At 54.0% G+C, this 26286-nt stretch overlaps 3 protein-coding genes across 3 annotated transcripts in view; 1 reads left to right on the forward strand and 2 right to left on the reverse strand.

Moving 5' to 3' along the window:
• splh3 (DEAH-box nuclear pre-mRNA splicing factor) overlaps positions 1–7056 on the forward strand; it is a gene marked incomplete at its 5' end in the record, with an annotated part of 9873 nt that extends 2817 nt beyond the window's left edge. The window contains 11 exons of the mRNA XM_002958040.1: positions 64–209; positions 603–681; positions 918–1069; positions 1262–1322; positions 1865–1977; positions 2483–2616; positions 2884–3010; positions 4749–4885; positions 5250–5378; positions 6072–6246; positions 6697–7056. Coding sequence (XP_002958086.1) covers positions 64–209; positions 603–681; positions 918–1069; positions 1262–1322; positions 1865–1977; positions 2483–2616; positions 2884–3010; positions 4749–4885; positions 5250–5378; positions 6072–6246; positions 6697–7002 — 1559 coding nt within the window. The 3' untranslated portion in view covers positions 7003–7056. The remainder of the gene's footprint in view (positions 1–63; positions 210–602; positions 682–917; positions 1070–1261; positions 1323–1864; positions 1978–2482; positions 2617–2883; positions 3011–4748; positions 4886–5249; positions 5379–6071; positions 6247–6696) is intronic.
• A 2200-nt stretch (positions 7057–9256) lies between these two features.
• VOLCADRAFT_99293 (uncharacterized protein) lies at positions 9257–14950 on the reverse strand (the record flags this gene model as incomplete). Its single annotated transcript, XM_002958068.1, has 7 exons — positions 9257–9490; positions 9822–10170; positions 11620–11800; positions 12545–12665; positions 13025–13108; positions 13505–14019; positions 14881–14950. The coding sequence occupies 7 exons, from the start codon at positions 14948–14950 to the stop codon at positions 9257–9259; spliced, it is 1554 nt and encodes a 517-aa protein (XP_002958114.1).
• Positions 14951–20652: 5702 nt separating this feature from the next.
• Positions 20653–24479, reverse strand: VOLCADRAFT_99294 (uncharacterized protein; the record flags this gene model as incomplete). The annotated part of the gene is made up of 4 exons (XM_002958069.1): positions 20653–20696; positions 22357–22425; positions 23746–23867; positions 24367–24479. 4 exons carry the CDS (start codon positions 24477–24479, stop codon positions 20653–20655), a joined length of 348 nt encoding a protein of 115 aa, XP_002958115.1.
• Positions 24480–26286: the final 1807 nt, after the last annotated feature.

Here is a 26286-nt window from a genome sequence, read left to right on the forward strand (position 1 = left end):
CTCATTGGGGGCCGGCAAACCCCCCCCCACCCCCCCACCCCTCCCTCTCCCCCCAACCCCCAGGCGATATCCTGATGTTCCTGACGGGGCAGGCGGAGATCGAGAAGGCCATCGGCCGCATCCACCAGGCGGTGGCCTCCTTGCCGGCCGGCAGTGCGGGGCCGCTGGTGGTGCTGCCGCTGTATGCCAGTCTGCCGCCGGAGCTGCAGGTGTCGTAAGGGGGGGGGGGGGGCAAGGAACGTTGCGAAAGGTGGTGGCAGTGGTGGTGGCGTGCAAGTCCTTCTCGCTTTCCCTCCTCTCCCTCCTCTATACAGCCGCAACCCAATTGGTACCCTGGCCGACGTCATCTCACTCCTTGCGCTCCCTATCTCGTTTTCTCTTTCCGCACCCACCTAAAGCACAGCGTACATACATACGCACAATACATACAAGTACACATACAAGTACACATACAAATACACATACAAATACATACATACTTACTTGCTTACTTGCATACATACACACACGCGCACACTGCGCGGGTGGTCGTGTTGCGGTGCCCTGGCCCCCCACTTGTACTCCCCCCCGGCCTCCTCCCCCCTCCCCCACCCGCCCGCCAGGTCCGTGTGTTTCGCCCCGCTCCCGAGGGCACCCGGAGGTGTATTGTGGCGACCAATGTGGCAGAGACGTCCATCACAGGTAGGCGCGGCTGACAGACAGACAGACGGAACAGACGGACGGACGGACGGACGGACGGACGGAAGGGATCCACGATACCCCTCTGCCGCCGCTGCTGCTGCTCCTTTGTTTCTTAGTTATTGTGTGTTTCCACTGCTTTTCGACACACGCACACACACACACATGCCGACAAACACACCGACATACAGACACCCCCAGAAGTTCTCACCTCCCCCCTGCTCCCCCCTGCCCCCCAGTGGAGGGCGTTGTCTACGTGGTGGACCCGGGAGTGGTGAAGCAGAAGAGCTACCAGCCCGCATCCGGAATGGACAGTCTAGACGTGGTGGCGATATCCCGGGTGCAGGCCACGCAGAGGGCGGGCAGGGCGGGCAGGACCAAGCCGGGCAAGGTGAGCGATGAAGGGGGTGGGCCGTGAGGGTGAGGGTGAGCGGTGAGTGGTGAGCCTCTGGTCCTCGTCATTCTGCCTGTCTTTCTGTTTGTGTCTGTCGGTCTGTAGGTTTACCTGTCTCACTGGCTCTGCCCTAGGCAGCGCTTTGCCAAAGCCCCTCCCCTCCCCCTCCCCTTCACCCGAACCAAGTAGTGCTTCCGGCTGTACACCCGGACCTATTACGAGCACAAGATGCCCAATGTGACCGCCCCCGGTGGGTGGTGGCGGGGATGGGGGACTGCGGGAGCGGCGGTGTGGCGGTGTGGCGGGGGGAGGGACAACAGTTAGACGGTAGTGGGTAAGACGGGCGGACCGGCTGGTCCCGGTTTTGAACTTGACTTCTGTTTTGTAGTCAAGTAGTCAAGTATGGTGGATTATTTCCCTCTTCACGACCCAGCTGCCCGTGGGGCCAGCAGTGACACTAGGACAGCGAGGGGGCCGAGGAGCCTCCTCCCCTCCCCCTCCTCCTCCCCTCCTCCTTTAGCCCCCCACAGCTCCTTTCGCTGTCCCCGGTGTGTCACTGCGGCTGGTCGCGGTGTAGTAGGCCAAGAGGTGGGCTGTACATACTTACCTAGCCGTTTGGACGTCGTTGGCAGCCCCTCTCCCTACTTCCCCTCTACTTCCCGCAACATGCGAGGCATCTAACCATTTCCCTGCCCACCCTCGCCCTGCCCACCTCAACTGCTACCGTTGGCGCACCTGGTGCTATCTATCTATCTATCTATCCATCTATCTACTTACCTATCTTTGAATCAGAGATCCAGCGGTCCTCTCTTGTGGGGACGGTGCTGTACCTCAAGTCGCTGCAGCTGGAGGTAGATGTGCTCAACTTCGACTTCCTGGACCCCCCTGCGGTTGGGGCGCTGGAGGTGGGGAGGGGAAGGGGGGAGGGGAGGGGGGCGCTGGAGGTGGGGAGGGAGGTGGGGAGGGAGGGGAGGGGGGCGCTGTGCTGCAGTCCGCTGCACTCTTAGGGTGCCTGCTGCTGGGTGCGTGCTGCTGCGGTGAGGGGTGTTGTATGAATGGTGTGTGTGCCATGGTGTGCTGCTGCGACTGTGCGGTGCCGTGCCGTACATGCCGTTCAAGGGGAAAGCGAGCCGAGCTGTGAAAGTCTTAGTGACAGATGCGCTGCGCCGGTTGGTGCACCTCTTCTCTCCGTGTGTATGTGTGTATGTCCCGCCGCCGCACAGACAAGTGTGAGTAAAAGATATGTACAGACAAATAAAGTTCCGTTGCCGTGCCGCCCATCCACGCCCATACCAACCCCATGTAAGGGTAAAGAGACCCTTACACCTTCCCAGCGCGTCACCTCCGCCCCTCCTGCTCCCCCTCCCGCTCCCCCTCCCCCTCCCGCTCCCCCTCTCGCTTTCCGTCCAGGACGCTCTGCGGCAGCTGCTGGTCCTTGACGCCCTGGACAGTGACGGCAATGTCACCCCTCTGGGCCTCCGGATGTCGGGGCTGCCTCTGGAGCCGGCACTGGCCCGGGCACTGCTGGCGGCCAGGGAACTGGGGTGAGCGGCGGAGGGGGGTTGGGGGGCGGGGCGGGAGAGGGGGAGGGGAGGCAGGGGCGGGGGGGGAGGGGCGGGGCGGGGCGGCTTTCTTCTCCCGCCCGGCGCTTCTTGGGCTGCTTGGACTAGGACATGGGCGGGGAGGGGAGAGGATGTTTACCATCATGAATATCACCTGTTGTCATCATAATAGTGTTAATCGTTTTATAATATAACACAGGCCCACACACAGCCAACCCGCCACCACCCATCCAACCCCCCGGTGTACAGATGCGTTCGGGAGATGATCAGCGTTGCGGCCATGCTCTCATCCGAGCATGTGTTCCTGGCGGGCCAAGGGCCCGGGGATGTGGCAGCAGGGGACCACCCGCATGGGCAGGACAGCCGCAGGTATGTTGTTACAGCGTGGTACAGCTTCACCAGCGCCCCCCTTTCCCGAGGCAGTTCCCTGCTCTCCCCTGCTAGAGGGGCACTCTAATCCGTTCTCCCCGTCCGACTTCAGAATGTATTCGTTGGGTTCAGCAACTCACCACCAGCATCCAACCAAATCTAGCGGATCAACGGCGCCTCAACTTAGTTCCTGGTCAGCTCGCAAGTTGATATTATCACGTCCTACAAGGTTCATAAGATAGGACTACCCACACCTCTCCCACACCGAGAGGATGATAGGAGGATTTGAACACGGTACCTCTGAGAGCAGAAGTATGGAATTAACTTCTGCCAGCCACTTTCATAGTAGGAATGTGAAGAATGATACGGACAGGATTAGAACCTGTGCCCTTTCGGATAGGAGCCTAAATCCTACGCCTTAGACCGCTCGGCCACCGTACCGTATAGCAAGTATGCATGTGTGAAAGGTATAGTGTCTCTGTTTTAGTAATCTTCGGAGCCGCGAGATGATAGATGGCGAATATGGCGGTGCACCTGAGGATACCTTGTCGTACCGAAGCGAGCTCCGAATAGTCAGTCACCAGCGACGTGTTAGATTGGAGGAGTGACGTCGTCCAGAGCCCCGGGTAGAAATATGGGGCGGAGGGGGCGCTGTAGAGTGGGGCGGAGGGCGGCGAGGTGCGGGGCGGCTAGAAAAGCTAACGGACTACTGGCTACGGACAACGAGTCCCAACCAGGTAGAACCTAAAAACATATTTAACTATCCTAAGCTCTAGCGGACAAAGCGGAGGGCCTTGCTGCTACCACAGCGCATGCGATACGATGACAAGCAGGATGGCCACCCCCGAGGGCACATTGAACCCTGTCTATGTGTGTGTCTGTGTATCTTGATTACATATATCGTGTATTGTGCATGTCGCTGCCAGGGGCTGTTGCCCAGAACGGGAAGGCCCACAGCCTCAAACGCTGCGCCAGGAGACCACAGCCAGTCAGCGGCCAGCATCAAGAGACGCTCTCGGCCAGCTGCCCTCCCCGTGATCTGATCCTCATGCTGCAGCAGGGCGCTTAACATGCTAACGACATGTCCCCGGTGTAAAACTCAATGGCCAGCCAGGGGCCACGGCCATGGCGCGCTAAGACCAGCCCCATCTCCCATCTCCAAAGCACTGCGGGGACCCCTAGGATAGGAAAGTCATCACAATGGCGGGACTCGAAGACACAAGCGCGCGCGCGTGTGTGTGTGTGTGTGTGTGAGTGAGTGAGAGAGAGAGAGAGAGAGAGAGAGAGAGAGAGAGAGGGAAAGTGCATGTGTGCGAGTGTGAGTTTTTTGGGGGGGAAAAGGGGAACACCCAAACCACAACGGTTAACTCCCAATTGACAACGGACAACTCCCGTTACCGTGAGAACCACTACCTGCCACCACCTCCGCTGCCGCCGCCGCCGCTGTTGTGGATCACCGCCAGGGTGAGACCCTCCGCTGCTGCTGCTGCTGCTGCTGCTGCTACTGCTGCGTGAGCTGTTCTCTGTTTTGGACAGTTTTGGTGCCTCAGACTCGCCCTGTCAACAATTTCTCGTTTTGGCTTTTGTGTCACGTGTCTACCCCTCCCCCTTCCGCGGCCGCCGCCTCACCCTCCCCATCCCCCCCCCATGCTCCCCCTCACTCCACACCCTCTTATCCACTCAGGCCCTCCGACGCCCCCCACGTGCGAGCTGCCCGGGAGAGGCTGCGCGACCTGATGACGGAGGGACTTGGGGACCACGTGCTGCTGCTGCGGCTGTGGGAGGGCTGGGAGGCGGCGGGCTGTAGCAGGGAGTTCGCCCGGGAGTACGGACTGGACCTGAGGGGGCTCAACTTCGCCCGCGACATTCGCCGACAGCTGGAGTGTGAGTGGGGTTGTGAGTGGGGGGGGAGAGGGGAGCCGGTTGGGGAAGTTGTAGAGGAGTCATATCGCCGCCAGAGACTGTGTATATGTCGAGAAGCTGACATGCTCACCATGCGCACCTGCATGTGTACGTCTGTATGTCCTAGCCATCGCGGGCCCGGACGGCAGCGGGCTCGACAAGCTAGGAAGCGGCGCTGGTGGCGGCGCTGGTGGCGGCGCTGGTGGCGGTGGCGACAGGCGCAAGCGGGCTCGGGAGGCAGCGGAAGACGGCGGCGCGTGTGGGAGCAAGGGCGAGGGCGAAGACGAGGAGGAGGCGCGCAGCCGCCTGGCAGCACGTTCCGGTGGCCCGGCGGGCGGCAGCAGCGGGCGGCAGCAGCGGCCGTCTTCCCCCCAGTGCCGCTGGGGTGGGGGAACGGCTCCTGGGGCGGCCCGGGCGAGTGCAGCGCAGGTGGACGCCCTGCGGCACGTCCTGACCATTGGGTTCGCCAACAAGTGAGAGCTCGCGGGGTTGAGGTGGGGGGACTGGTGGGGACTTGTGTGGATCTTGGGGATTCCGACATTCCAACACAGCAACTGAGAGAGCTTAGTTCTATACAGAAATACAAGCGCACGCGCCATGTGCTGGCACGCTTACATGCCCCTTCCAACACGCCCTGCCTATCGACCAGCGGCTTCATCAACACATATCACATATCACATCAACATATCAACACATCAGCACATCAGCATATCAGCATATCAATACACCATCACATCAACACATCAACACATCTACACACCATCACATCAACAAATGAATATTCGTACTTGTACGTATCGTACTGTCGTACATAACGACTTAGCTACAGGCCAAGCATGGTTTCGACATATCTTAGCTTGTTATTGCGAATGTCCAACGAAGTGTCTTAGCATTTTCAGGCTTAGTATGTTGGTGAGTAGCAGTGAAAGTAAGTACGGGCAGGCCCTCCCCTCTGCTCATCCTCATCATGCAGCTGGGCGCCCCCCTCTGTGGCCCCTCCCTTTTTCGCTCTTCCTCCCCATGGGGACACAGTTGCTTCCCTGCTTCGGACGCCGGCAGTTTGGGCGTGTTGGACCTTTTCGGTAGTTCCCTCCCCTTGACACGTGTATCGCCAGATTCCCCCACCCTCCCGTAAACCCTCCCCGTCACCCAACTCCCACCTCCAGGCTCGCCCGGCGTCTCCCCCGCCACAACGGCTACAAGACCTTGCACGCGGTGAGCGGCCAGCTCGCCCAGCTGCACCCCAGCTGCGCCCAGCTGCGGGAGGACGCCGACGGGCTGCTGCCCGAGTTCCTCGTGTACCACGAGCTGGTGGCCACCTCTAGACCCTTCCTCAGACAGGTGGGGGGAGGTCAGGGGGGGAGGGAAGGGGAGGGGAGGGAAGGGGAGGGGAGGGGAGGGGGCCTGCCAGCCTGCCTGGTTCACTGCCTCGCTGATTGGCTGGCCGAGCGGAAAGGAGAGAGGATTAAAGGAAAGACGCAGTGGGGGACGAACCCCGGCGTGAGCGGGTTGTTTTTTTCGTTAGGGGAGCTCCAGCAGCCGCGTTGACGCCCCCAGTTGCCGCGTTGATGAGGTGTGTTGTAATGTGCGTGTAGCTGCACGAGCGGGTTTTGGAGAGGTAGCAAGGGAGGTCGTAATCAGAGGGGTCGGTGGGGTGGTTGCCAAGTTAGGCGCTGCTCTGCGTGGCACCTTGGGGATGTTGCCCGTGGACCTCACCTCACCTCGCCGCACCCCACCTCATCCCTGACCTGACCTGACGATGCTTACGCACACACGCGCATTCGCGCGCAGGTATGCCCCTCGCGTGCTGAGTGGGTGGCGGACGTGCTTCCCAAGATTATGTCCGCGGATGTACGGCGGCTGAGTCAGGGCTCCAGCCGGGGGTTGGGGGGAGCTGCTGGTTCGGGGCAGCCGCGTTCACCCGGGGGTGGGGATGGTGGGGGTGGTGGCGACCGGGGGGGAGCAGGGGGACCCCAGGAGGGCCCGGAGGCGCGGCGCAACGATGACAAGGCCGTGGATGCAGCCCGAGCCAGGTACCTGGCACGTAAGCAACAGCAGCCGCCGCAGCCTGTTGGCAAGTCAGGGCACAAGCGATGATGCCGGTCAGGTGGGGTAGGTGCTGCTTTTGTTGTGTCGGTGTCCTTCCACACAGCGGCCGCGAACCACTGGACGCTGCTTACCAGGCCCATACCACACGGCATCACCGTGCCCAGCTGGCCTTGGCCTGGAAGATATTGCCTTGCCTCTTATTAGCAGTCTGCTGCTGCTGCCGGTGGTGTGCAGAGGAGGTAGAGCGACTCCAGTTGGGTGCGATGGGTGCGGCTGTCCGGCTTGCAGGCGCGCTGGTGCTTGGTGGCGAGAACCTTTTCCTTTGCTGCCCTTTACGACGTTGTGTAAGGTTGCGGGGGGCGGGGGAAAACGGAGTAAAGCACCCGCTGGTTGACCAGGCTGGATAGGCACTGTGGCAGTCATTGTGTACGGGAAAGGAGGTCTGCTGCTCTGCTCCTCAGTTCGTGTGATGAGGCAGGTAGGAAGGGCTGACGGAAGGCTTTCTGGGCTTTACTACTTTCTCCGCTTGCAATACCAATATCCCAATAGTGTTAAAGATATAATATTTAAAGAGAACTTTGTGTGACTTGAAACGATCTGCTAATCACTCCTCGAGGGACTGGCGGGCCTTACCCCAAGAGAGGGGGGGAAAGGGGAAAGGGGAAGAAGGCGAAAAGCTGGTAACATGAAGAGATGTTTTCTCGAAAAAGGGGGAAAAGGGGATATGTGAGGAGCAGCATAAGACGAGAACCAGACGGGTAGGGCGATGTAGAGTATCACTGGAATGGGGGTGCGGTACAGTGGGGGGTTTATTCAATATCGGAGACGAGGCTTAAGTGGTAATTGTGAGGAGTGGTTTTCACGGGCAAGTAGCAGTCCGTGATATGCCTATGGGCGCCTTGAAGGAAAAGGGAAGGTACATGCTTTGCGTACATGTGCTTGAATGCGTTTAGGAGGAGACCGCATTTTTGGGTCGTTCTGATGATCCAACGGGATTTCCGGAAAGGAACTCTCAAGTTTTAAGCCGCAAGGAAACGATTTGCCTCTGTATGTGTACAGCGCAGCCTTGCCAAGCGTGGACGTCACCCTCTAAACCCGCGCGACAGCCATTGCCGGCTCGGGGACGTGGTTAAACCAAAGCCGTTTTTGCACACGTACAGCCAAAACAGCCTGTAGTCGAGATCTGTAGCCGGTGGTCAGCCGACAAAGCTGACAAGGCACGAGGAACGAAGCTCACAACAAGTCCGGATTGCCTGATGAGCATGCATTGCGCTGAAGCGAACCGTCGATATGCTGAGCGCTTCGTGCAGGAGAAAAACTGTCGTTTTGGCTTACATACATACATGGCAGGCGGCTGGCAGAAGTTAAGGCCTGACTTCTGCTCCCAGTCGACCCAGTCGACCCGGGTTCAAATCCGCCTGCCAGCTCCTCGGGTGTTTGAGGAGTGATGAAATGGGAGGTGGCCCCCCATCATATGGACGGTGTAGGACGTGATAATATCAACTTGCGAGCTGACCAGGAACTAAGTTGATGCGCCGTTGATCCGCTAGATTTGGTTGGATGCTGGTGGTGAGTTGCCGAACCCAACGAATACACTCTGAAGTCGGATGGGGTGACGGATTAGGGTGCCCCTCTAGCAGGGGAGAGCAGGGACTGCCCCGGGAAAGGGGGCCGCTGGCGAAGTTAACCACCCTGTAACAACATACATACAGCCGCCTAAGGCAGTGGCCACCATACGCAGCCACTGGCAACCGACATGCTTGCCTCCCGTACAAATGAGCTGATATGAAGGGATACACGCAGTCTCGTCATGCCCCGCGGCAAGCAAGCAGGAACGCGCACGTGCACGCGCACAACAACAAACGCGGTGTACGCACACGCACACACCCGGGGTGTTGTTCACCATGCAACCGATGAGTGAGTTTGGCTGCATACCTTGGCTTCAATCGGCTGATATTTGGAGCTCTGGTCGTGCTGGCGAGCTGACGTCCGTTTTTTTTGCGGTGCGTCCTGAAGGTCTATATGCTTAACATAAGCGGCCAGGCACACCGTGCCGTACCGGGCCGTGCATCCATAGACGCGCTGTTTCTATCCGGCACCTCGAACGCGACTGTACAGCAAGCCGTGAAGGCTAATATAGGACATACCCGCTATCAATAGGCTCCATGCACCATCTGTCTGATCACCCCCCGTTCACAGCCTGCTCTGGTTCATCGCGGGATCGGGTACTGTGCGTGAGACAGGTTTGCAAAGGACTTCTCGACAAAATATACAAGAGCAAGTCATTATGAGCGGATGCCGTTTATGGACGACCCCTCCACGATGATAAAGGAGGCTTTGGCGGTGGTCGGGATGGCCTTGGCGGTGGGGATGGTTTTGGCGGTGGGGATGGTTTTGGCGGTGGGGATGGTTTTGACGGCAACGACGGTGGCCGAGGGGACGGTGGGGTTCTAGGCCACGGCGGTCTCAATGGCAGTGTCGACGGTGGCGGCGATGGCGAGGTTACCACATCCTTGCAGTCCGGATCGGCATCATCCTGTGCGCAAGATACAGTCAGAGCCCAACACCACACGTGTTCAGTAGCAAGCGTGGCGATGATTTTGCTGCTCTTAGCGCTAGCTCCCATGCCCCGTGTCCCTGGCCCTCTGCTGCTCGCACCCCACACGCGCGCCTGCGCACTCGCGTGCCCTTGCTGGTCCGCCGTAGAACTTGCTCACATGCAACACGCCTTTCCCCTGCTTTTGCTCCATCCATGCGCCTGCTGCTTCGTCTAGAGTCGCACAGTGCGTAGCGCATTTCCCTGCATGCATTCCCCCCTCATGCATTCCTTCAACACGTGCACTGGCAAACGGGGTATCTCATCTCACCACTAGGCCATCGCAGTCGTTGTCGCTACCATCAGTGCACGAGTCGCCGCCCTGGGCCTCACGAAGTCCTCCAGATCGACACACGGTGACGACAGCGCTGGTTCGGTTGATTGAGACCACCCGCACCACCAGGCCGAAGGGCAACACGTCTCTGTACTCGCCACTCGGGCCGAGGACGGCTTGCTGAAGTGTCGCTGTCGCGGTGCCCTCGAACTTTTGTTTTACACGTGCATGACCGAACAGCAGCAGGTCACAGAGAGGAACGACGGGGGTGGGCAGGTGGGCAGGTGGGTTTGGATTCTCAGAGTTTTCACAGTAGGCTGATAGGCTAGCATGGGTAGGTGTTGTCCTGTCAACCACGCCGACGGGAACTATAGCATTAGCCAGTTCTAGCATACATATGGCAGCTAACGATGTTACTTGGACAGGGAAACCAGCTATGTACCTTATCTAAGCTGACACAGGAATCAAAGTTTTTAGCTTTGCCCGTTCGAGTAATGGAAGAGAACAGTAACGGTGACGGATGGATTTGTGAGCACCAGCAAGGGTGCGGTTAGACTAGTGAGGTTGTTACTGCTGCGCATAAAGCGCTAATCGCTTGTGCGATGCGTGCGTGCATAATTCTGTTTACAGGCTAACTAACCCTTGAACATCAATTCCGATGCTTAACAACCTGTCAAGGACGGAAGGTAAAGTGCCCCTAATCGATGGACGGTGGTGACCTAGGACAAAGTTGACTTGCGAGCTGACCAGGAATGGAGCTGAGCCCCCGTCGACCCGGCAGATTCCGTTGGATGCCGGTGGTGGGTACGGAACCTGAGCGATCCACTGAGAAGTTAACTAGGGTGACTAGATGAGGGTGCCCGAAATACCGGGGAAGGCGTCTGGGGTCTGCCAGGTAGCGGCCGCAGGGTGAAGCTATGGCCCCCCCCTGTCCCACACATCATACATGCACATGCAGGCACGTACCTGCAACCCGCGGTAGGTATGGACATGTACACCGGGGTCTCTAGTGTTGCTAAGGACGTCAAACGGGGGGTTGCTTGAACGAAGAGAGATGTAGTAAACAGGCACGGACGTTAATCTGCTGTTCGGGGTCTCCCCGCCCCGGATGGCCCAGCTGGGGTTGACGCGGATCATCGATCTTAAAGCCGTGGTGTGTGCCGGAAGTGTGAACGTCTGAGGCCGGCCAAGATCTAGTGAGGTTCCGTTCAAGTCGGCTCCAGGGAGGGTCAATGACCAGCCCAGGCGCCACTGGTTGGGGGCGTTGTAGCAACCACTTCCCCTACACCATGCATGTGTACGTACAAAAGCATTATTATGTAAACGAAGCTGGACGTATGTAGCAGAACATGCATGCCGCAGGCTCGCTCGCAATGATTGAGTCCTCATTATCGCTTGATGACCAGCAAGGGCGGGGTTTAAAGGAAGCGTGTAAGGGCGGGGGTAGGTCATGCAGGGGGGGCCGTCATGCAGGACGGCGCCCTTCATGGAACGTCACGCATCGTGCATGTACATACATACATACATACATACATGGACCATGCATGCATGGAAAAAATGAAGAGCCCATGCAGCACGATCACTATCCCCTCCATACACCGTCTTATAATTTACGAAAACGGACCAACGAACGGATCAACAGCAGAGGATCAACAGCAGAGCATCATATAAAAAGGAGGGCAATACATGCGATCATGCATGCATGCGTCAATGGATGCCGGCGGTGTTGGTGCGGTGCCATCGGTGCGGTGTGCAACTCCAGATGACGACCAGATGAATCTTCTGCCGAACTTACCTTCCCATCGTGCACGAGTAATCTGCGTACTCGTCCGTGCCGCCACCCCGCCGAGCAGCGCCCGAGTGGGCGAGCTTGAGGTTGTGTCCCATCTCGTGCATGTAGACCCAGTGCTCGCTGGCGTGCTTGCCATTGACGTTGATGCGGCAGTTGCTTCCGCGACATCCCACGGTGGCCTTGCCTACGTAGCGGGGCGTGGTGTAGCGTGGCGTCAAACCGTATACATGTACTTTATGTATGTATGTATGTATGTATACATGTATACACGTACCGTATGTATGTATGTGTACATGTGCCTTTTCTTACGCTAGTTTAATTCACCAGACGAAGTTCACGTAGCCCCCCATGATGCATCGCAAGGATCGTAGCTTTTTACCACATAGCAATTCGCGACTGCAGTTGCCATTTTACTGCGGCGACAGCAGACGACATACGTACGCGGATATGACGTACATACGTACACACATATATTCCTATCAAGTTATGCCTGTATTGGGCGTTAGCTGACCGGTCGGCCGACCATAGGTTTCTGATTTTTACTGATGCCGGCTTTATTTATACTGCTGGCCATTCGTTGTTAGGGAGGCGGCCGGCGGCGTGCGGGATGTACGGGATGTACGGGACGTGCGGGACACCAATCATCCTTGCACGCCTGCGGGTTAGCAACAACCTTTGCGTACTGTCAATTACCGACATACATTATATGGTACATGCATCCGCTAGGCACCCAAATTACTGAATGCTTGGTAGGGGGATGGACACATGTGCGCAGGGTATTAGGTACGGTGCAATATGCATCAACAAGCAATATCGGACTCCCCACACCCATCACAGCATGCAAACATATCTACACGACAAACTAAGGCCTAATCCGCCGAAACGAGCTGGCCAGCCACTACTACTACTACTGCTACAACAGCTGCACCTGCATACTCGCATGGCCCTTCAGCCGGCAAAACGGCGATTTGGTGCGTGGCGCCTGAGACTCTCTGGCCCAGAACGTCTGTCACGTACTGCATGGAGAGCGAGTGCCACGCATCCTCCTCCTGCCCAGAGGAAACATCAGGCAGGGGCGAGGGAGTCCGCTCTGCAGGCTCATGGCTATCACGACTTTTCAAGAACCGATCGGTGGATGCAGATCCCGTGATATACCCTACAGGATACTTCAATGGCCCAGCCATGAACCAAGGTAATAAATAAAGCGAGGGTGGGCAGCAGGTGCGGGGTGGTGCGGTCAGTAGCAGCGGTGTAAAACACCGGCTAGGGGTCTAGCGCCCAGAGCAGATCGGTCGTCCGATTCCATGATGACCCCCCCCAGCCAACGTTGTCATAAATCAGTCAATCAATCAATCATGATATGGCACTCAGACGCAGGCAAGAATGCACACGCTCGCTCCCGACTCACCGCCACGCCACAAGTAGTATTGAAGTCGTACGTCTTGGTCCTGGCCGTGCTTTTGTCAAAGAACTCCCCCATGCAGTATGGCAACTGATGTGAGAAATAGAAATAGCGGAAGTGCGTGGTATCAGGGATGTGGGGAAAACGTCAGTCAGTTAATCTAATAGATAGATAGAGGGGCCGCCGCCGGCGGTACGTATTCCTCGCATGCATGTGCACGTGCTACACACTCTTACACTTCATGCATGCGCCCAAACATCGCGCGCACACCCTTGCTTGTCTATCCCATCAAGCCCATATATCGGTAGGCAGGCAGCAGGGCTAATACATGGATACCAATACACGCCACGGGGTGCAGCCGCTATTGTGTCGTAACTTGGAGGGCGATGATGCACAACAAGCCGTTTGGGCTTCAATTCTGTCCTATAACGGGGCCGCCCGTCTTGGCGAGCCGGATGCATGCATGCATGCAAGGGGAGGACTTACAGGAACCACGAAGACCCGGAGGGTGTCAGTTGTTAGCTGCACGGCGCCTTGCGAGCAGTAGTTGAAGTAGTTCTGCATTGTCCACTCGTCGGGCCTTGTGCTTGGGTCGTTGAGCCAAAACTTCCGGAAAGATTCTGGTGTGTGGGGATTCTTCCAGCCGCAGAAGCTGAGCAGGAAGACGACAGTGTCAGTGATCGTGTTGGTTCGCCGATCGGAAGCTTCAACCTTGGAAGCGTCACCACCCCCAGGGCTGGCATTCTCATTCGCACTCGCACGGACAGAAGGAGATGGCAAAGATAGCAGTCCACGGTGCAAAGTGCTGGCACCGCCAGTATTATCAGCGGCGGCGGTGGCGGAGCCTTGGTCGTTGTCCTCGCACAGGATCGGACGGTCAAATGTGCCGGCGGCGTGGGGCATGGCGGCCGCTGTAACTCCTGGTGTGACTCCGCTGCGGCCTCCCTTTAGTACGGCAGCCGTGGAGTGTTCGTACGTGTCTTCGTACACCTTCCGCTCGCCTGTGTGCATGCCAAGTACGGACACTCTATGTGTGTGTGCCGCAGGGTGCGTGCATGGGTGCGTGCATGGATGGGTGCATGGGTAAGGCCATGTTCCGTAGGGTACATCACCCGCTGGGGGATATATGCATTGAGGTGGGGTGATAAGAGAGGTAGAGGGATAATGTTATTGGATGCGGTTCCCTTGCCTCATGGCTCTGTACGTATGTGGCACCTCTTAATCTTTATGTATGTGAACAGCACAAATCACCAAAAAACAGGAAGGAAATTTTTTTATCCATAAAACCAATTATAAAACGGTAGATTTACGGAAATGCATCCGGCTGCTGTATGTCTGTATTTAGGTCTATATAGCTATCCACACATACATATGCGCGTGTGAGTTCTTCGCTTGTCCCTTACTTACGCCAGTCGAAGGGTGAGGGCCCGTCGCACCTACTGCTCGTGTATTCAAAAATCAACGGGGGCGTCGGCATGAATCATAAGATTATATATTTCCAAGCACAGGTTAATAATTAGTTGTGTTTAGCGCATTATTGCGTATATCCCTCGAGGAGCTCCGTACTCTTGGGAGGGGGCGCGAGGATCTCGCGAGCAGGGGTGTTGGGTTCACACCGCCCGCCATCTGGTTGCAGCCTGGCCGCCAGCCGGCACGCATGCCGTGTATACAGATAGGAGAAACCTCCCAGGCAGATACAAGCAAGCAACCAGGAGCGCAGTCAGGTAGGAGGCAGGATACAGGTAGGCACAGGGCATCATCCCGGTATGCCGGTGGGATAATACTTGGATACGGAGAGAGCGATAATGATAGTGACCCAGGGCCCCCACGGCGCCTCCCCCGCCCCCACGCAACCGGCTCACCCTCAGAGGCGGCCTGGGATGGCGTTGGAGAACTGGGGCCAGCTTTGCGTCCGCTTTTTGGGTACGACATTATTGGAGCCCGGTAATTTTGGGGCGAGCTTTGTTCACGCGCAGTAGTATCGCGCTGCTGCACCGCCCTCCTGCCATCTGCTGCGCTGCTGCGAAGCGGCACTAGGAGCGTTACTAAGCATAGAAGGGCAAGTAATTGGGCCTGAGACATGTTAACCATGACGCTTAGGGCAGGGTAAATGCGAAGTTGGTAGATACCCTTTGTATACGTAACCTTCTCCTTGATTATCCTATTTTTTAACATGCTGTATGGAAGGGATGGAACATGATAGAGTTGTATATCGTAGTTTGCGAACAGCAGCAGCATACGCAACAGGTGTTGCAAGGACTACTGCTGCTGCTGCTGCTGCTGCCGCTGGATGGGGAAATACCGTAATGCAGCTTTCCAACTTGAGCTTTCCGTCTTCTTCTGGATTGCTTTGTTAATTTCAGTAAAAAAATAGGCTCCGCTGAATCAACAACAAATTGTCGAGCCCTAGAATAGTTCGTTAGTAAGGAAGTCACGTCGTTCGTCATCGTTCGCAGAAGTGCCGCGTACGTGCGCAGCGGTGCTGCCCCAAATCCGCCGAATATAGTGCGTGGACTGGTTAGCCGCTACTACACATTATATAAGCGAGATTATTGTTTTGTTATGGCAGGGTGCAGCGTCCAGCGGAAACGTTTAGGATACCTAGGCAAAGCAACGAAGGTCTGTCTGCAGTGCGTAACATAATTTTATTCCCAATGGTTCAAACATCCTATCCACAGTGGATAATCCACTGCTCCGAGGCGATTTCAATGAACTTGCGGGAACGCATTCGCATACAATTTTTTCCCGCTGCAGAGCACGGATACTATTTGCATTTCTGTGCGCATAATTATTATAAATGTGTGTGGGGTGTATGTTACACCTCGGCTGCGCTACCAGAGGGGTGTAGTGAGCCCATAAGACCGGTACCCACCCCCTGGATTAGAGGATTAGGACCACTTTGCATCCCTCTGCCGGGCCTATCTGCATGAAAATAGAAACCTAATAGTTAATGACAGAACATGTTGGATTTGCGACGGTCGCATGATCCGAATACTCCATGGAATTACGTCTGAGTTGCAAGCACCGCCACTGAAAGAGTCCTCTTTACGGTGAAGCCGGGTTAATGTGTTTTAGCAATGCCGGCCAATAGCTGCGGCGCTCCGGGAGCGCAGAAGTGGCAGTTTTGTAATAGCACCCTGTTGTGTGTACGGTTATTACTGTGGGCTCCAGACTCGTGAAGAGTGGAGCCAACGGGCCAGCGGGCCGTGCATCTGAGACGATCAGGGCAACCAAGACGCACACCCAGACCAGACAACGCAAGTCATCTAGATGGAAGAAAGCGAATCCGAAGGGACGGCTCCGAAACCCGGGACCTTAGGGGACTTTGCGAAAGGCCACGGACCTTCACAAGAACACACACCAATACAACCTGACAGCAACCTGGACGCTGTTATAGATGAGGCCTTAGCTAACAGCTAATCTTGGTCTGTGTCCACTCTGGCCGTGCGCACAACAACTTGTCCGACACAATCCACAAGAAAGGGTGAATCCCATCCCTTTTGTGGAACTCCCAGAGCTGCAAAACCCCGAAGGCGGCCCCAAAAGTTAACAACAACTCGATCAATAGCTCCCTCTGTAAGGCAAGGCCCAGATATCAGTTCTGGGTCGGTTCTCAAGGTTGAAGCCATGTAGCAACCTTCCGTTTGGTCGAGGATTACCAAGGTAGACATGATTGGTCGCGTTCTAACCAATTTGTATCCGGACGGGCCCGAACACCGTTATACTTACAGCAAATATTATAACGGTTGTACGTTTGCGGCGCGTTTGTTCACTGCATAAAGACTGACTCGTGCATAAGGACTGATTCGTATTGATCGCACGACCGTAAAATTTATGATGCCGTGTCTTGCGGTTTGGTTTCGCTCAGTTATTGTGACCCTCAATGACACCTCAATGACAGCAGTGAACACCGGGGAGTCGGGGCCCTGAATGGCGCTTCGCGCCCGGGGCCTCGCCCAAGAAGGCGGCTTCCTGTGCAGGAACCCGACTATTATTACACACCAACCCTCGTCATCAGCGCAACCAGTTCCACCATTTCACCTTTAATAAATAACGATACATGACCATAAATAACGATGTGTTCGAAAGTGACCGACACTCATACATCAGCAGCGAAAAGTGACAGCACATGTGAGTCAAGTGGGGGATGTGAGGCCCGTTGTGGTGCTGGTGAAGATGGGCATGGGCTATACCTGGACAGCTGATTATGATGCTGTTGGGCAGGAGTGCCATGCTTTGCGAAGACAGTGTTTGGTTTACCATATTGCTGACCCACGGGTTGAAGTGTGTGAACAAAACTGGCCTGGATGAAGTGCATGTTTGGTACTGGCGTTGGTGACCATGTAAACACTTTCACCAGACTCTGTGAGATGGGTCATAAGTAACAGCACATCATGTAAGCAACTATGGACAACGACACCATCCGTCATCAGTCTGTTGCAGTCCTGTCAGTATTCCCCATTCTGCACCTAGGCGCAGGGCTGCAGCCTCATCTTACCGCGGCACACCCATCCTAATCCTCCTGCTGTGTCCGCAATCTCTATGGCAGCGAGCCCATCCTAAACTTGCGACAGCCTGCAATCCCCATCCTGTCAGCCAGGGTCCCATCCCCATCCTTGGCCAGGGTTCCCAATCCTTGGCTAAGGTTTCAATACCCATCCCTCTGACAGGGTTCCCATCCCCATCCTCACCCCGAAAGTAATCCCCATTCTGAAACTAGTGTAGCAAAATCCTAATCCTTGCCTTGGCCCCCACATCCCATCCTGACGTCGTCACCCTATTCCCCATCCCGCCTGACCAGTACCTGCCCCCAATCCCCAATCTTTGCAACCCACTAGACAGCAGTAATAGGACCCGGGGGATCCGGCGCTTTGCTATTCCTAACACACTGCTCAACCGATGGATAAAAGAAACATGACTTCTCTGGAATTGCTGCGCAACAACATTGCGTAACCGTTAAGAGCGAAACGGTCGTTGGCTGTTAACGGTCATGCAGCTATGTCGTGTCGTGACATCCGTTTTCAAGGATGTCCTACCAATAAGATAAATTATGGTGAATAAAGCACAGGATTGTTATGTACGATTACGCCATGTAAGATGCGTCTTATAAATACATAGACATCAAGTGCGCCGTACTATTACATGCATATATATGTGTCAGCCCCTGACAACACAGTATCACTAGCGCAGTACGGGCTAGCGTATGGTACAAGACAGCACACGCCAGCAGTATATCCATGGCCGAACCACGCGCCTCTTGCTGCCCACCCAGCACCCCACCGCACGGGCTGCACCTACCACTTCACTCGCCTCAGCCGTCTATAGCTCTCCTCCGCGGCCACCACTCTTCTGCTCGTATGCTAGTTACCCTTCGCACCACGGCACCTAGGGCTCGCTAAAGTTATTGCTAGGACTACTTTCTTAGGTTGAGGCGCAATTCCCTACCATTTCATTAGGGCTGCCAATGGCTGTTAAGGCCTGTTTGGCCCTGTTTGGCGCTGTTTATCAGAAGCCCCAATCAGTTGGTAGGGATTGCACTTGTATATGAGAAGCCTTTGTAAGGCCCCACACGCATTAGCAACACGCGGTCCAGCCCCGCATGCATGGGAAGCCTGAAATTGTTACGTAGCCCCATTTCGTGGCTCATCTAACAAACCGGGATCAGGAATCTGGTAAGGGCTGAGGTACACCGGAGCCACACGCCGCGCCCTGCGCCTCCGTATTATGACGAGTGCGAGTACGGCAAGGATTGCCACCGCACCAAGTGCACTCACTGCCCCGACCACTGCCGCCAGCGGTACACTCCGTCCCTTTGTCGCCTCCCCGGTAGCAGGTGCAGCTGGGGTGGCCCCCGGAAGGCCCCACAACGGTGTATCAGCAAGGGGTGTGGGTGCTGCCTTGCCAGGCTCAACCGCTGCTGGAGCAGCGCTGACACCGGTAGCCACACCGGCGCCTCGTGAAGGGGGGGATGTGGTGACTGCAAACATATCGGACACTCCGGCCTGGGTACTTGGTCCAAGTAAGGTAGCGTCCACCGGTGTTCCTCTGTTTGATGGTGGCGAGGGTGAGGACGGTGCTGGCGGGGACCCTGGTGGCGGTGTTGTGCGAGGTGGTGGTGGTGGTGATGGTGGTGGTGGTGATGGTGGCGGTGGTGCTGGTGGTGCTGGTGGTGCTGGTGGTGGCAGTGATGGTCGAGTTAGTGATGTTGGTTGTGGTTGTATTGGTGGTGATGGCGGCTTTGGTGGTGGCGGCGGCGGCAGAGGGTATGTGAAGCTTGCAAGGTAGGTAGCATCAGATATTGTACATGAATAAAAGTTTTTCACAGGTCTCAGCAACTTCTGCGTTGTGCTCACGACGATGTTGCCGACGTAGGTGGTCAGGGATACATTGAATGTCATGTAACCACTGTTGCCCAATGAGAGGCAAATTCTGTACTCAGCTGGATCGGGGGACTGGCTAGCATTACCCCAGGAGATGGCCTCCCAGTTCCTGGAATTGCCAGAGTTGTCGCCCTCGTGGACCCCGGCATCTGAAGAGAAATAACTTATCACATACCGTGAGCCACCGTAGTCCCATTGTACCCAGAGGTCCAAATCGTTATTAACAGGTACTGCAAAGGGATGAAATCGAACATACAGCAAATACCGCAGCAGCGTGTCAGGACAGTAATCTTAGTGCCTTGCTTTTAGTCATAAGGCACCAGTTTACGCGTTTTAAATCCTGCAGGTTGCAGCAACAACGTAAGTATCAGACCGCAGGGAGCAGCACCCTATTTACAGGGGATGCCCTACGGCAGTCCAGAGACGTGAAGCTCCCAAGGCTCAGCAGCTAGGGGGCAGTTGCCTGGACGAGCTACTCGTGCATGCAGAAGTCCTCCAGCTACGGCTTTGGTGAAGGTGCTGCCCCGGAAGCGCAATTATTAGGCACGCTCCAACTGTGTTCCAAACACGCCGCGCTTAGGTCGGCCTCATGCGGTAAAGGAACATAAACGCACCCAAAAGTCAACAATTACTCTGTGGATGGCCCGATCGACAGGACTACTACATCTCACACACGAATGCATCTCCAGCTGGAGCGAGGTCCCATTAGCCAAACTCTTCCGCGCGCGAAATTGACGGACCTAGTCAAAGCAATTTGGTCAATGACCGCTTGCGCGATTGTGCAGGTCCAAAAATGATGCAATCTAGGTGCGACAGGGTTTTATGTGCTAGGGTTTATGAGCAATAGGATATATAAGATAGGGTTTTATTAGGTAAAACGAGCAATATGTCAAAACTTGCTCTCCAGATGTAAATTGCGATGATCTTCGTCTGCATCTAAGAAGGAAACGAATCAACTCCAGGTGATGCTTTTGCGGTACACACATGCCTTTAAGTGCTCCAAACGTTTTTTAATGCCGTCGGGAGCACAAGCAACCCACATCCACTTCAATGACCATCATACGCTTCCCGTGCTGCATTAGCTATCTGAACAGCTGATTCCACTCTAGTGCCGGAACGCAGCCGACGGGCCTGAGTAGCACGGCGGTTGTCGTATTGTGGGCATATCACTGTATCTGCACGGGATCTGTACTTTTTTGAAGCTTAGAACACAAAATGTCCATGAAAACGTACTGCTCCTTTAGCACAAGCTTGCTATTCCGACCAGCAACTTTTAAGGCTGGGGATGGATCGCGCGGCTGGGAGATGGGGATAGACGACAGAGGGGTCAAGCTCAGCTGCTGGGATTTGCGTCGACCAAAAGAATGCCGCCGGACCGATCGAGCGAGCGAATCCGTCCTCCCCAACCCGCCGAGACTACGGTCTCATACGCCTTCACATTCACCAGTATGTAGCAGCGCACATCGTGCACTCCCCACAATGCATGTGTTGGCAAGCAGCAAAATGTGCAGCTTGCCGTCTGGATATCAAATTAAGGAGTGTCTTTAGACTATCTACTTTCAGCAGACGTATCTATTATTCCTATCACGATCTATAGACCATTCTGTATCATGAATCTTTTTCCTTTAAACTTACAGCAGCAGCAGGCAGCAGGCAGCAGCCTTCCTTGGCTGCTGCTGGGACCTCTTTCCCCCAGCGTTTTTATAGAGTAATAATTTCCGAAAAAATAAATCGGCATTTTGGCCTTTTGAAAAAAGGAATAGATTGAGGCCGACCCGTACATTTTCATTCCTCCAGCCAAAAACGTCCATTGCTGCCAGGTTGCTCCATAGTGTGCAGAACGTAGTACTTGCAATCATAGAATAGATATGAGGGGCCATGGACGGCCATAAGAAGGTCACGCCCGTGAGTCAACGCGGCATACCGGCATTTATGACCGGTGCTCACATGACCAAACACGCACAAGGCAATACTTAAGCGTGCTTTGGGCCTTTGCTTGGTCGATTTTACTTACTACTCACAAACAATGCCAGAACTACCTACGCATGTGCACGAAGAGTGCACACACGAAGGAAAACGCGCCAACTCAGTGCGTGACCCTTGGTCCACGAGAGGAGCTGTAACTTATCGGGAGGGTCGGGGGTGGAGGCGGAGGGCCCCCCAGTGCCCCACAATTAAGGAATAAATAACGACAGCCCTAGCAACTTCGTCACTTAGGTGGGAATAAATTGAGAACCATCCTAAACGAAAAAAATCACTGCTTTCCCCTGGCTGGATTGGCGGGATTTGCTCAAAAATTCGTCCGAGTTTAAGCAGCTACCTACATAATTTATAACACTATTTTAATGAAATTAATTTTCGTGACCTACACAGCCCACTTGCGTATATAAATGTCCGACGTGGTGAGCGTGCAAAGGGCCTAAACGCAAATAACCGTTAAAATGGAAAGGACTAAACACCCGCCGCACAGTACGGCAGACACCATCAAATACAAAAATATCTGCTGTAGCTCCGAGCTATAGCGTCTTTAATACTGAAGATTGTCGATAAACCATGCATCTATCATCAGGCCTATCTATTACGTAGACCTATTATACCATACATGGCCCTTGAGCCCTCGGCTCGTATTAGGGTGGTTTGCAGGTACGGGGAACGCACCCACGACCATGTAACAACAACAACATGGCAGGATCTATACGTAGACCACTCCACACCATGAATCTATAAACCATTTATTTCTCGGCCCTATACATCTATATATTGTACGATGGTCGACCCTGTCTATATTAATCGTGCATCTCAGCGTGTCGAGGAGCCTTTTCAGCGACCAGCAGCCAGCTACTATACACATGCATTGTGGGGCGTAATAACGGCATTACTTATTAGTTGTACATATTACACCCTTATTCCTGCTACCACAGTAATATTTGATAGTTTAACAACCAATAAAGAGCTCACCTGCCCCCTTGTACCATGCAGCATAAAAGCGTAGCCAGGGCATGGTTGGAGGTGGAGGCGGAAGCGAATCTGCGACCATGAGCCGTGGGACATTTGAAACATGGCTTGTAGACAGTGACTACTTATGGACTTGAGTGATCAAGTACGTATGTACAAACAAGGTTAACAGCAGAATACGAGGCGGAGCCCAAGGGCCAGCCGAAGCAAGGCTGCACAAAAAAGGTAAACAACGTTATAATGCATAAGAAAAAAGTCTATAAATTTGAGGAGTGTCTATCGAGTCACCTGTATGTTTTCAGGCCTATCTATTGTACCATGGCACGACGAATACCTATACACCATTCCATTCCATCATGGATCTATCTCTATATATCTATTAGGTCCTATCTTGGATTTGAATGTATTTGAATACATTTGAATACATTTGAATATATTTGAATTCATTTAAATACATTTGAATATATTTGAATTCATTTAAATACATTTGAATACATTCGAATACATTTGATACATTTCAAAAATTCAAATTCAGGTCCTATCTGTTATACGATGATCCAGTCTATAGATCATCATACAATATTTTACCGACGAAATGAATGTGAACGACCCCTATATAGACGACCCGCCTGATATATGTATATAATTGATTGGCTGCAGACCTACGAGTCGTCTACATCGTAGCACGTCGTCTGATAGAGATGTCTCTATAAACGACCCGTCTATATATACAAAAGATCGGCAATAGCTAGACAATCCAACAATTTACAGACGCAGCGCTTAATATAATGTTCAACTGTCAACGACCTTTATTTGTGGCTTGCTTGGTCACGCAATTTTGTTGCGGGACATGTTGTGGGACATAATACAGTTGCGGATGTCGTATCAGGGAATTACCGATTCGCCGATCGGCGGTGGATGTCAGACACGTGATACGCCCAGGAATCAACATTTGAATAACTCTTGATTGTATAATGAATTTCTCTCTTTCTTAGTTTCGCCAACAGCAGTGCGGGTGTGCAGGTGCATGCGCATGTAGTAGTTAGATCTGGCCATGGGGTAGGTGTGTGGTCATCCAATGGTACGTAGGCCCCTGCCTTACCCTAGCGTAATCTTACCTTGTCCTAGCTATACCTAATGGTAATTGGCACCTCAGAGAGGGCGAACCCCTTTGTAGTCTGGCTGCGGGTTCTACGGTCCTGGAGTAAACTCTCCTTTTTACCTTTTCCTCTTCTTCCTTTCCGGGGAGGTGTGTTCCATCCTCTGCTCACTAACCTGGACATGCGCACTTCGGATTTGGGGCTCACCCATCAGTGTATGTAAGCGCCTACCTATCCATTAGATTTATAGCCAGCTACTTTGTCATGTGGACGCATGTATGAACATACACACCTGCTTGAAGCTGTCGTCGGGTGAAGTATCGCAGGTTCTGCTCGCCGTCACCTGCAGCAGCAGCTGTCCCACTAGCCGCGGTGCCGGCCATCCCGTTGTCATTACTAGGCCGCTCGTCAGCACTGCATTGGTCAGGAGGTTTAAGCGAGGGATCTTCAGAACAAGTGGCAAGCTGCGGAACCACAGCCATATGCCTGCTATCGTAACGCGGGCCCTGACAGATAGAATGACGGTCCAGGTCGCTGCAAGGCAGCGAGAAAATTGTTTTTGGCGGGGAAATTCGTCGGTAATAAAGTTTTTATCGTCACAGGGTCATCGTAGAATATGTAGGTCTGAAATAGAAGAAGTAGAATGTCTATAGCATGTCTATAGATGATAACAAATTTATCTAGAGACGTTTGCTTTTGGCGGTGAAATTTGCTTGGTTTGCTTTGTATTTCATTTCGCAACGTTAACCCCTACCAACTCAATAGGGCTGTCAGCAGTGCTTAACAGGCTGTTAAGGCCTGTTTGGTCCTGTTGTAGGTTGTTATTGGCGCTGTCAGAAGCCCCAATATCTGGCAGATAGCCATAAATCGCCAGATTGACATCGTATTATGCGTGTGTCTTGCATGTACGTACCTGAGCTCTGCATGTAAACGTTTTAGTTGCGCTGTAGCGCTTCTATAATCTGAAAGCGCAGCGAGAGCGCCGCCAAAGGCCAGCAGGTAAAGAATTAAAACTGGCAGAAGCATTTAATTAAGTAGGGAAGCTTGTAGTTGCAAAATTGGAACGATGAGGCCGCTGTGAGTGAGTGAGTGCAGTTTCCAAATAGTGGTAAAGCCAGTTGAGCGCCCCTGCAGCGTTAAAAATTATATTTTCGTGAACATAACTTACCAAACTTAATCCAAGCAGATCTGTCAAATTGATTTAGGCCACACATGCTTGGTTGCCGTGCAGCTGTCCTGCCGCCGCCGGCCTTGCTTGTTCAGTCGATAGCGAGCGACGTGCAACGGGCACTACTGGCTGCGCAGCCAGTCGTGACCTTCGGTTTGTCTCTTTTAACAAGTTGTGTTTCTATGATATGAGCCGCGACGAGGATAATGTCCATGGTGGTATAGCAGCAGGAATAACTTTACCGAAGCGAGCTCCGTACACTTGTGCAGTGATCCTACTTCGTAGTCCAGCGACACGTTAAAATTAACAATAGAAAATGTGAATTTACTGTAGCTGTTGATTGTGAGAGTGGTGTCAAAAGCTCGTAGAAACAAGCGGCGCTGTTGTGGCGAAAGGCGACTAGGGGTTTGAGTGGGCGGCTAGAACTACTGGCTACAGACAACGACGGCACCTAAAGTCCCATCTAGATAGAACCGAAGAACGTATTTTCCTATCCTAAGCAGCTGCTTGTCGTCGCATCGCATGCGCTGTGGTAGCATGCCCCTCTGCTTTGTCGTCTAGCTGAGGATAGGAAAATACGTTCTTCTGCAGGCTGCCACCGGCACAACGAACGCTTCCCATGAAAGCAGGAAGTTGATTTGCCGCGGTAATGCAGTCCCTTACAAGGGGGGTTGGAAAAGGAGAGGTAGGGGAGGGAGATTTTTGGTTCCACATTTTTTTAGGTTCGATTTAATTGGACTTTATGTGCCCTCGTTGTCTGAAGTCAATCCTAGCCGCCCACCACCCCGTCGCCATTCGCCACTACAGCGCCGCTTATTTCTACGGTCTCTTGACGTCACCCTTCTAATCGACATTCACTTGTTAAGTTCAAGTTACGTCTACAGTTTCATTGGAAGTTTGTAAGACGTCTCTGGACTATTGAGCACGGTAAAATTATTTTTATTACGTCGGTAAAATTATGCGTGTACCATTATCTCTCTCGGAGAGGACAGGATTTTAGCGGGCGCGTTGCAGATCTCGGATAATACACGGATGCGCTGTGACAGCCGGGGCATGTGTGGGGGCAACGCAAGAGGGCGGTGGGCGGTGGGGTGCAGCGCGCAGAGTTCATCGCTGGTCGCAGAAACCGATGCTGGGGCCCTACTACAATCATTAGCGGATGGCGTCAGTAAAAGAGTTTTAGGTGACGCTCTCGTATAATAGGTAGGGACCGCCCCTACCTATTATTATAGGCCACGCCCATAGGTGATCGAAAATTTTACTGTGCTATGCAACATGCGGGAGTGCTACTGTCTTGCATAAGTAACTTCGCTAAAGGAATGCCTCGTTTAATTTGCTGAAAGCAGAGCAATACAGAAGATGATGTAAGCGCGTGGCCAGTGGCTGCTGATATTCGAGATGCCGTGTGCAAACAGTCTTATAAAAACGACAGTTAGGAGCAACGGCAGCAATCGAATGCTAGCTATCGATGGATCACCAATTGCGCTTGCTGCTTGGAGAGATTAGATTAAACGTCTATGAGGTCCGTGCGATGTAATTCATGAGACTCATGCAGATCATTTACAAAAAAGTTCCTTAATTAGGCTTAAGCTTAACTAGGACGCGCAAGGTCGTCGGTCTGGGAAGCTACAATCGCTGCAGTAGCATGTCTGCCAACGGCTGCAT

The sequence above is a fragment of the Volvox carteri genome, assembly GCF_000143455.1.
Source record: "Volvox carteri f. nagariensis unplaced genomic scaffold VOLCAscaffold_85, whole genome shotgun sequence".
NCBI lineage: Eukaryota > Viridiplantae > Chlorophyta > Chlorophyceae > Chlamydomonadales > Volvocaceae > Volvox > Volvox carteri.